We start from the raw sequence: 11,544 nt of genomic DNA, 5'->3' as shown, positions 1-11,544 counted from the left end.
AGTATAAAGTAATATTAATAAGGCTATTAAAAAAAGCTTATATACTAAGGCTAAAAAGATTTACTAATAAGTAGTCTAAATTAATAATATTAAGAAATAAATTAATACTATTAAAAATAAAGTTAAGAACCTTAACTATAAGGTAAATAATCTTAATACCCTTAATAAGTTTAAGGCTAAAGATTTTAAATAGTTATAAAATTAGGTTACTTTACTTATAAAGATATTTTACTTTTAGTAAAAGATATATACTACTACCTAAAGCGTTATTAGTAATATAAGCTTAAATAGTAAAAGTAATAAGTAACCTTAACTAGTAAAGAAGCTTAGTAGCCTTATAGGCTTATAAGAAAAAAAGCACTAGGCTAGGGCTATTAACCTAAGTAATAATAATAATAAGTAGATAGTAAGGTTAAAATATAGATAAATAACCTTAAGATATAAGGCTATAATATAAGGGAGATAAAAAAATAGTAGCTATTACTTTCTTAATTAGCTCTTAAAGTATTTAGTAAAAGAAAATAAAGTCTTTTTAAGGGGGGCACTTATTATAAAATAAGGTAGTAAGTACCTATAGTTAGGAGATAAATAAATAGTAAAGACTAAATACCTAATATATATATAATACGTTATATATACCCTAGGTATATATTTCTTTAGTAGGTAACCTTTTATAAAAAAAAAGTTAACTATAAATATACTTTCTATTTATTACCTATCTTATCTTATGTTATTTATTTAGCTCCTTATTATTATTTACTTTACTTTACTACTTTACTATTACGCTTTACCTTTACACTACCTTACTTTATAACACTACTATAGTCTAGCTTTATTTTATTAGAACTATAATAGCTACTAGGAAGGCTATATTAAGTTTCTTATTAATATTATTAGTTATAGCTTATTTATAAGCTATATTATTATTATATTATCTTATATATTACTAGATCTTATTAAATATACTTTAAGTAAAGTCTACTTTATTATTAGATCTTTTAATATCTTTTATTTATTTATTTAGGCTCTTAATAGCTAAGGTAACTAGATTTTTTCTAAAGCTAAAAAAGTTAAGGTTATCTTCAGTATAAATATTAATAAATACTATTAAGTAAGTATTAAAGTTAACTTACTTAATAAAAGTAATTAAAGTGTTATAACTAGTTTTTAAATAGTAAGGTTTTTACTAATAGTAAGTAAAGGTTTATACTTAGTTAATAGTAATATTATTCTTATAGTTTATTAATTACTTAATAATTAGTTATACTTTTAGGTTATTAAAATAGCTTATATAGCTTTATATATATTAAATTACTAAGGTTAGATACTAAAAGGTATTTAGAGAATATATTATAAGTTAATTACTAAAGAGCTATAATAGTCTATTCTTAAGTACGTCTTAGTCTATTTTATATATAAGTCCTAGCTATTCTTTAAACTACGTTCCCAACTAATTATTTAGAGGTTAAATAAGCACTTACTTAAGTATCTAATAAGTGCTTATTTTACTTATAAATAAGTGCTTATTCTTTATCTTATCTTATACTTATAGTTATATAACTTATACTACAGTTCTTTTATTTTAAGGAGTTATTACTAGTCTGCTACTAGCAGAGCAAGTAATCATTTACGCCCGTAGACCGTATGCACTTTGGCTCGTCTAGGTGGGCTGCGATGTGGCTGACAGGGACAGAGCCTGCCTCGGGGGCAAGCTTTTGAAGCTCGTGTCACGCCGGCACTAAGCGCCGTCAATCTGTCACTGAAAGATGTTTGGCTTTTCCGTCTCTAGTCCCTGGGCAGAGGATTTCGCAGAAGTGGCCTTTCCTCGATGCGACCCGACGGCCAGTGGGTTATTGACTGATCACTGGCTGATCGCTAGTTGATCGCATTAACTGAAGTCACCAAAGTCACCAAAGTCAATGAGTCGCTAACGTCGCTAACGCCGTTAATCCACCAAGGTCATGGTTAACCATTGATCTTTTTTTGGCCAACATCCGCTCGACGCCTCTGACCCAGCGCTGCTCTAATGGTAAACGCAAATAATTTGCCTTGGTCGCGTGAAGTTTCAACGCCAGCCAGCGCACACATTCAGCTCTGTCGGCACAGGTGCTCGGAGCTTGGGCCGGTTAATGTGGATCGATCGGTCCCGGACGTACGGGCGCACCGGGATCGGTCGGCGGTTCGCATCGGCGATCGAGATCCGGTCTCAGCGGTTCAAAGCGCCCGCTTGCGCGCCCGCACGCCCGCCCCCCAAGTGAGTTGTCGACGATGGAATTAAGCTCTGTGGGTCACAAGAAACTCGGCTCCGCAGGTCAAGCGGGTATAGGCAACCATGGGGTTGCCCCTGCCATCTTGGACCAGGTATGCAACGCCCGTGATCCCATTCTTGTCCCTTGCGACCAGGTATGATAGCTGGTTTGACGAAGAAATGTTTCAATAGAAGCTGTGTATGAGTTGGTTTACGCTTCCAGCCCCCTGCTTCACGCAACCTGCGCAAGCTAGCCACCGGCTCCCGCTTCCTCCTCCTCACTAAGATTTTCTTTTTTTCTTATTTTTATGTTTCCTCAACATTAGTATTGCGGCTCCAAAAGCCCTAACGCGACAGGGTATGCCGCCGCTTGGTCTTAAAGGGAGGTTTAACATCTCAAACCCATTGGCTTTTGTGTTCAGCAACGGGGCAGAAAGCAAGAGACTGCTGCGTCTCCTCTAAGGCGGGTTCATAGCTGGGGCTAAGTGCAGCAACTAGTAAGGTGCTCCGGCTGCAGGTCGCGCCAATTTCCCAGTTGGCGCAGATTGGTTTAGTGCTGAATGAAAAGGACTAAAACAAAGGTCAATTTGATGGTGCTAATGATGATGCAGAAGGAAAAACACCCCCCTCAGTGCTGACTATCAGGTCCTGATTTTATGACCCATTGGTACGTACCCGTACCTTCCAGGCGCGGATGAGTTTCCAGAAAAGTAAAGTATGCCGCGGGAACAGTTGCAGGGATGCCGAATCATAATTTCTATGCGAGCTCCATTCAGGCGCGGAACGGGCCGCGGACGGGGCGGACGGGGCGGACGTTTGGAGAAGGGTTCGTCCAGATGGAAAATAGATGATGCGGCGTGAACAAGGCCTTTATTTTTATTTATTCATTTATCCGGAAAAGCCACTCGAAACAAATGAGGTTTTGCTGTGATGCACTGTGCCAAGTACTACCCAACCGTCAGCTTTGGCAATGAATTCGCACTGTCCCCTAACCTCCATCCTCGGACTCGTCGGCAGCGTCATTCAGACTGTGATGGCGGGTCAGTCCAGGAATCCCGACGAGAGGCGCGAGGAGTGAGGCTTACTAGGCTTTATTATGTGTCCAAAAGGCCTCATCGCAGAATGACGTCGGCGTCCAGTTGGCGAGTATGTTCCTTGCTCGAGCTTGGTATCTAGCGGATCGGCAGTGGGAGTGAATGTCGTAAACATGGCAAATGCGCCGAAAAATACTAGTCCTGGCTTCGCCTTGTTAGTGCATTGTCGGCCAATGGTACGGCAGATGTATGGAAAGTAATTACCCCGCGAAGTACCGATGGTGGATTGAGAAACGAGCAAGCCAGAGATTCTGCCCCCGATCTTTGAAGACTCGGGGTTCCAACGTGCTTCAGGGGCAGCATCGTCGAGTTCAGGTGCTGGGAGAAAGTGATTTGTCGTGGTACGGCGGGGGGGGAAAGACAGCTGCGCCACGTTATCCACCTACAAAGTTGCACGAGGGAAACTCGTGGTAGGACCTGGCCAACGCATGGCGTCGACAGTGCCAGCAGTGGTAGCTTATAGGGTGAAAAGAGGGAGAGCAAGATGCTACGAAGCCCACAAGGAAGAGTTGACGGCGAGGCTCTCGGGCGCGAGGGCACTGGCGGCACGCAGGTTATTTTCTCACCCCCCTTTCTTGTTTCCCGATCACAAAAACCGGCCGCGAGAGGGATCGTGTGCTCTGCTGATAGGTGGTGAGGATGACTGAAGAGGAGAAGGAAAAGAAAGCTGTAAGAAAGGAACAGGGAGAAAAAAAGTAGGGAAAAAAAAAAGAAAAAGAAAAAAGGCCGGGCGGGGAGGGGGAGGAAGGGGAAAGAAGGGAGGGGAGAGGAGGGGAGGGGAGGGGAGGGGGAGGGAGAATGGCTCCTTCCTGGACAACACAACAATGTTGAAGAACGTCTCATCCCAGAGCCTCAAAAAGAAAAGAACGCACATGTTCGAGCACAGGAACATTACCTATTGTCATGGCGCGACTGATCTCCATCATATTAGGAACCGGCTCCACCTAGACATACCCAGACAAGGCCCCCCTGGAGCTAGCTTGCCTCTGACTTTGGTGAACAGGAAAAGAGAAGCAAGCACCTGTGTGTTGTCCTGCGCTAAAGTAGATGTGCGGCAACGTACTTGATTCTTTAAGCTGTAGCAATTGCACTAAGCAGCCCATGCCAGCGAGCTACCTCACACCACAGCTGCTACACCAGACCTCAAGCGGTCAAGAGAGGCGATAATGTCGTCATGCTAGCCCTAAAGTGTCCAGCCGGAAGCTGTAACTCCCGTCCGTCGAACTAGTGCTGTCAAGAAGAACAAGGAAGGGAGGGATCTAGTCAAACCACGACAAAAGCCACGAGGGCTGATGCGCACGTTTCTGGGAATAGGCGCCGTCATCTTTGCTCTGCGTCTCTAGGGCATACGCTCCATTTTGCTGACAGGAGACAGAGGACCCGACGAGTCCGGACACACAGCGTCTCCTTGGAAAATGCTGTGCATTGGTCTTGGCGCGTTTGCACACATGAATTGAATCGAGTACCTAAGAGGGAAGCCCGACTTCGTCCAAACCCAATTTGTCTCTCTCATAGGCCAGAAGGGGTCGATTGCAAGCCATCATCCAGGATGGTCCCGTTAAGAAGAAGGAAAACGAATCTTTGACTCCGACGTGACCTTGGTATCTCAAGCTGGAGAGCCATTGACTTGATTTGATAAAGCCCCCCCTCCCCTGCCGCCAGGAATGAGGTGGTTTACGGCAGATGGTCGGCCGCCGCCATCATCCTCTACTGCGCCGTAAACAGCTGGCTACCATGCCTAGCCAGTTAACGGGTGCTTACTTTCACGGCGGGAAGTGGACACCTCCAACGTCCCTGCCTCTCGGCACCTTCCATCCGGCACGCCTCCCCTGCCCACGCATGCGCTGGCTGCGGGTCGTCAGACCACTTTTTGTATTATATTTCTCTTTCCAACTTCCCGCAAACCACAGGCAGGTACTTGTAAGGTCACATGTCTCCACCTATATGTATAGTACCTGTGTAATCAGCTACGTACTGTTTACATAGAAGATCTATGAAACAACTACACCTCCACAGGGATTATAAACGTTAGTGCAGTGAAATGCCCCACATACAGCAGCAAGAGACAGTACTTATTTTAATATAGGAAACTACTATTAAAATTAGTACTAGTACTAGCACTAATTATAACTTCATCACTATTAACCAGCCAGCTAAAGCAACGGATACCTACGTATTACCTACATTTTCCTCTTAACACTAACAATAACAGCAATATAGCAAATAATCTACTAACAACCCCCCCTTTAACCCTATTAATCTATCGCAATACTGACCTCTTAAAGGAGTAACGTATAGAGATACAGGCCTTTTAGAAGTATTTACACTAGAGTTAGATAAAGGATTAGATTAATAGGCACTATAATATCTAGACCCTTACGTTAGAGGAGTTACAGGCAGTCATATAGGCAGCCTGGCTCGCAATACCTTTAGACTTCTTACAGCAATTAGCACACTCTATGCCTTACCGACTTCGTCTTGTACTTAAGAATAACAGAGGGGCAATCCAGTACCAGTACTTAAAATATAGCCTATCTTACACCTATATATAAGTATAGTTACCTGCTGATCCTACCCTCCTTCTGGTTAGTAAGTATAACACTAACGTTTATAATCCCTGTGGAGGTGTAAGTACCTGTACATCTTAATGCCGTCAAGCTGAACACACTCACGACGCTAATGCATAGAATCCTGGTAGAGGTGCATGGTAGGGGAGCATCGCTATTTGATGCGGCACTGCAGTGCTGCCACTGGCCTGCAGCAACGACACTTCCGACAGCCGGGGTCCGCCAGCAGCAGGTGGATGAAAACGGTCGATTTTCCACGTCTACAACAAGGCACTAGTTCGGTTTACACAGGCCATTATCTCTGTGGGCTGGCTTTGTTCGACTGGGCCGACGAGTTCAAGAGAAACGGGAAACCGGTGACAGGGGTGGCGGTCCAGGACCGAAAAGAAGTGGGCCTTGGATATCTTGGAAACGAGACTAGACTTCCAAGCGAGACATGCCAAATTCCAGGAGCCTCCTCACTTGCAAGAGCCGCCCGCGCAACAAAAGAGAGAAAAAAGAGGCTGCGTTGATGCATGGGAACAATCTCGCTTAGGGCATGACGCTGCTGCTGGGAGATCCTGCGATATCGCGTCCTTTGCCATGTGATTCGTCCAGAGTCCGAACGCTGAGTCCGAACGCTGCAGTTCACACGTCTCGAGCTTCCTCTTCTCCCACCGGGAGACAAAAAAAAAGCACACCCGCAGCCTTGGAAATCCGCGAATGGGTTCCCGCGGCCGTCCCGGGTAGAGAACCAGGCATTCAAGCCGACGACCCCAGCGTTGGGGGGCGCCTCAGAGAGGTCTTGCGCCAGACCCCGGTGAGCCGTATTCTTCACGACCCTCCCCGATGTTGCGGGTACAAAGAATTGTCTGTGGGCTGTCTACGCTGGCACCTATATCTTCAGCCTTATGGCCCCGGAAGATGACGATTGTAGGTATGTCGATGTCCTCTTCGTGTGAACACTCTTCGGCCACTAGGAAGCGAGCTGCCGTGTTCCGATTCGCTGCTTCAAGCCGTCGAACAGGGGTTCCGCAGGGTGGAAACAGAGCCATAACATGCAGGTTGCTGTACATCAATGTATCTACTCGTGGTCTCGTCGTCGAGCGGACAGACAGGGAGGGGGACCTTGACAGCCTATTTTCCTTTCACCGTTGGCGACAACGTCTATTTTACGAGGTACTAGGTTACCACGTAAGAGCGGCGTACACCGTACATCCACGACGCTAGTCTGCTCGACGTGTCTTGGAAGCGGATAGCAGAGGTAGAAGACTAGCCTCACCGAAGGTGTGGTGACTCAGCTCGACCAAGATTGGATACTCCGCCGCCGCTGACCAAGAAATTGGAGCTTGCCCCAGGAGCCAATTAGATATTGACATTACCACAACACGCATCAGAGATAGGGGACTCCCACGAACACTCAAAGGAGCGAGACGCAGAGCAAGGCACCGACAGTTCGCCCCGCGAGGCCGACTTGACGAAGCCCATACCTCAATTGGCTTAGCGAAAAGATAAACGAATGGACAGTAAGTAACCTTTGGCCTGGGGGCCTGTAGGGTTGGTGGTTCGGGACCCAAACCTCTTGTATCGAGAACACGCAGGCAACAGACATGGATCTCGGAGCCTGTAGCCGCAGAAGATTGGTTAGTAACAGTGCCCGAGAGACACCGGGAAGGTGAACCAGACGAGCCGCATGTCAACTATACGCACGGCTATCAGTTCATGCATTCGTCCCGGTTGTCGGCCTAGTTTCCCGGCTCACAAGTCTCTCCAACCGCGCAAGATGATAGGCAAGTATACGTTGATCGTCGATGAGGTGAGTCAAGCTACGTCGCAGGCTACGTGGACGCATTATCATGCCTGGAAAAGACCATCAGGGTAGAGATGATGTCGCTCCTTGGCGAAATGGCAAACGGGGGTTTGGCTGGTCCGTGGCCAAGCGTAGCCCCATGTTTGACGGCCGTGGCCGAACCACATAGAAGCGAAGCGCCTACAGAAGGTCTATCTCCTCGTCCTGGGACCGTCAGAACGAGAGAAGGCTTGCAACCGGGGTGCGTATCTGCAACGCTCTGACCTTTGATATACCTATTGCTGCGTGTCATGAGCCGAAAAGCAAGCGACAGGGGGTGGCCGGAACGACGATAGTCCGTGGGAGCAGGCCGTCCTGGCAATATATGACGGTGACCTTGTCGAATTTTGGCCCCCAAAAAAGCCAAAGGGAGGGCGGCAAGCGTATTTCAAATCAGAGCTGAATCGAACAGAGTAGCTAGCGGTGAACGCAACTTCGCATTATTGGCAGCGCGCGTGCCGGCAATGAATCGGCCGATTGGGCCACCCAGAGAAAAACGGCTTGCGAAATGGAGAGCAGACCATTGCATTCCCGACGGCACGGCTGGCTGGCTGACTGGCTGGCTCGCTGCCTCGGGTGATTTTATTGAGGCCGCGGTGTGAAAGGTGCGTGGGTGGCCCGTTCGGTCGACCAGTGCCCTTGAAGACGTACCTGGCGCGCAGATGCGCGGATGTGTTTGATGGAAATGCGTGTGGTTGGAAGAAGTATGGTCCACTCAGCAATCTCTGCCGAGGGGTGCCTCTCTACTCTGTATGACGTGATCCGCTTACATAAGCACCCAGCACTGTGCCTCAATGATGGGGTTACTCTGCCGACCAGACGAACTCATCGGATCTCGTCCATAGCAAGCAACAACGCTTCATTCAAAGCCGCCGCCGACGTTACAGAAGTTTGTGGACTGGTTTGAGGTGTTCAGCCCCCTTCCGCCTTTCCATTTCATCCAGAACGCCAAACGCCGCCATGTTTTAGTGCACGCTTCGGGCTTTTTTTCTCAACGGTTCGCCGGGCCCTTCCGTCCAGGCTAGGCGTTCGGGCTGGGACGACAGCTAACGCTCATGATTAGCCGGAGCTGCACAAGGATGAGCGCCGATATTAGCTTATCGAGCTAAGGTGCACGAATGGACCTATAAAGACGCCACTCAGAGGGCGAGTCGGTTCTGAATCCGGTAACGTAACGAGGCGCAGTATGGCCCAACGTCACACAACCCTGAGATCCTGTCATGCGAGTTCATCTAGCCGCGTGAGGGCGCCGCTGGATTTCAGGTGTTGCGGTCTCGATGACTGTACTCCATAAGATTCTCAAAAGAAACATGCGTTAGGAGGAACGGGCAGGTCGACACAGGCTACGTTGCGCACTACCAAATTTGGGTGCATAAGAAATTGAAACGAGGCGGGCGGTACGAGCAGTCGCTCGTCAAGAAATTGACGGATAGAATCACCCGAGTATGAGATTGCGTGGCGTAAGTTGCTGAAGGAAAAAAAGAGCCATCTTTTTTTTTTCTTCTCCGCACAGTCGACTTAAGCTGCCAGGGCCATGTGGGCTGCCCGGCTGATGAGGAAAAGTTGTTAAGCGAGGAGCTAATGCAGATGAACGAAGTGTCTTGGCAGTCAGTGAATACTCTGACATCTCAATAGCATTGCAGAAATCTGGAAAAAGCAAACAGCGTTCTGGCAGGGGAGAGGGCGTCGGGAGATGAGAGAAGACACCTGGTATCCCACACTCCTTTCCACGTCATTTCGGAAGGTCTTGGACGCGCTGGCGGCACGTCCAACGATGTTCGAGAAACCCGACTTGACTTACAAGGAGGGGAACTAGGCTTGCGAAGTGAAACAGCTAACACCCCGGGACGCCAAGATGCATGCACGATCCAAGTCATTACATATATACGTCTTGCTGTTGAGCACCAATTTCGCCCGGCAGTGAAAGACAATAGCCCCACACACATCGAATGTCCTCCGACTATTGTTTAGAGAACCTGGGCTCATATCATAGAGGTCGGGATCCAACCCACCACAAGAGCGTACGTGCGCACGAGGAATGGTGTCGTGTTGAACCCCGCGGCAAGGGGGGGGGGGGGGGGGGGGGGGTTGAACCCTATGGTCCGAGCTCTTCAATACCAGAAGTCTGCGATCCATCTCAAAACCAACCCCTCCGCGCTAAATCCACTTGTTGTATTAACGGGGGGGGGGGGTGTGAACCCAACCTGCTATTCGTAGCCCATTGCTGAGTAGACGCGGTGGGAGAGGGAGAGAGCGATCGCCACGCGATTGAACGGCCTACAGAATCCCAAAGGACTGACGAGATATCGGGTCCGGAGAGGAACAGCGGGCGGGTCTGGTAGTACAGCTGGCTCGGAACAGAATCCGGGCCTAAGCAGACTTGACGGGCGATTAGGTCCAGCAAGCGGTGGGTGTGCTCAAGTTTGTACTAGGTACCTCGGGGGGTGGATGTTCTGTCCCAAAGGAATCAACTTGCACGCGACAACTTGCTGCAGGCTACGTTGGCCGTCTAGCTGACATGCAGAGGCTCGATACAATGAGTATAAAGAGCCTGATTCCGGCCACCGAATGTTGAGGTTCTCCCCCATCAGTCACTAGTATCTCTGCCCTCTGCCCTCAAAGACACCTCTTGCACACAAACCACTTTTTCCCACCCGAGAAGACGACAAACTACCCCATAGGATGTGCCCGTCGGACCAGCCCAACCAGAACCGCTGCCTCCTTTGCCCCCTTTGCCCCTACAAAACCAGGGTACCTGGCAATAGCTTAAAGCGTCACATGTACAGCATGCACGGGGAGCTAATGCCTTGTGAGGACTACGTTCTCGAGGGTAAAGGCGACGACGGGCAGGTCGGCGCCAAAGGGGTCCTGGACGACTGCAGCAGAAGTCCGCCGGACTCCAGGAGCTCTCCTGGCGACGATACCGACCGTAGCTCGGCTGGCACTCCTGAGCTGGGCGCCAGCGTCGAAGGGCACCTGGACGACTGCAGCAGCAGTCCGCCGGACTCCCAGATCTCTTCGGGCGACGACACTGGCCGTAGCTCGGCTGGCACCCCTGAGACGAGCGCCCGCGTCGGCAGCGACGACAGATTCACTCGACACGCTATCAACATCAAAGAGATAACGGTTCACGGGACCGTCATCCACAACCTGATTGTCTGCCATACAAACAACCACACGGCCTAGACCTGGTCTCGCCGCCCGTCCTTTGGAATACGGCCGCACGGCCGACAGACGATATACCGGTCGATGCAACGGAGGAGTTTTCAGGAGGCAAGGACACGGGGAAATAGGGGTGGGGAGCGGAACGTCTGATATGGAATCAGTAACAAAATATTCAAAAAGGGGGGACTCGGAACGCGATGGACAACAGCGATATGGTACGGGCTGCACTCGTTTATTTACTTTTGTTCGTTAGATCTGGAGGCTTTTTATACAGACAACACTAGATAGAATAGAATCAAAACACACCATGGGCGTTTCGCTCAACGGCCCTTGGACAGCCGCCACGCGGTCAACACACAGTGATCCCCATCGTTGCGAGCTCAAGTGGCCGCCTCTGGAGTTGAAATAAAAGGAGAGCACCGCTCGTGTATATGACGTGCTGGCGCGGGGTATCTTAAGGGTTCTGCGAAGCGCGAGCCCGCCTTGAAATAGACCCCAGCGGCTACCAAAGCCGTGAGGAATATTCCTCGAGAGTCGGCGAAACCTTCCGACGCCATCACGTAGGGCGGCACAACGTCTACGGCGCAGGACAAAACTACAGACCGTGCGCGCGAGAATCGATTAACGAAGGCCGCTGTAGCC

The 11,544-nt window shown here is 48.8% G+C and overlaps 2 protein-coding genes across 2 annotated transcripts; one reads left to right on the top strand and one right to left on the bottom strand.

Moving 5' to 3' along the window:
- Positions 1 to 3,097: 3,097 nt before the first annotated feature.
- GLRG_11827 (uncharacterized protein) lies at positions 3,098 to 4,372 on the bottom strand. Its single transcript, XM_008102510.1, has 4 exons — positions 4,238 to 4,372; positions 3,547 to 3,965; positions 3,334 to 3,487; positions 3,098 to 3,276 (listed from the first exon to the last, which is right to left on the bottom strand). The coding sequence occupies exons 1-4, from the start codon at positions 4,266 to 4,268 to the stop codon at positions 3,272 to 3,274; spliced, it is 609 nt and encodes a 202-aa protein (XP_008100701.1). The 5' UTR covers positions 4,269 to 4,372; the 3' UTR covers positions 3,098 to 3,271.
- Positions 4,373 to 10,551: 6,179 nt separating this feature from the next.
- Positions 10,552 to 10,923, top strand: GLRG_11826 (uncharacterized protein; the record flags this gene model as incomplete). Its single annotated transcript, XM_008102509.1, has 1 exon — positions 10,552 to 10,923. A coding segment is annotated over one exon (372 nt), but the record flags the coding sequence as incomplete, so codon positions are not given.
- Positions 10,924 to 11,544: the final 621 nt, after the last annotated feature.

Source organism: Colletotrichum graminicola (genome assembly GCF_000149035.1).
Source record: "Colletotrichum graminicola M1.001 genomic scaffold supercont1.132, whole genome shotgun sequence".
In the NCBI taxonomy this organism is placed as follows: domain Eukaryota; kingdom Fungi; phylum Ascomycota; class Sordariomycetes; order Glomerellales; family Glomerellaceae; genus Colletotrichum; species Colletotrichum graminicola.
The sequence above is the reverse complement of the archived record's forward strand: the minus strand, read 5'-3'. Positions and strand labels throughout refer to the sequence as shown.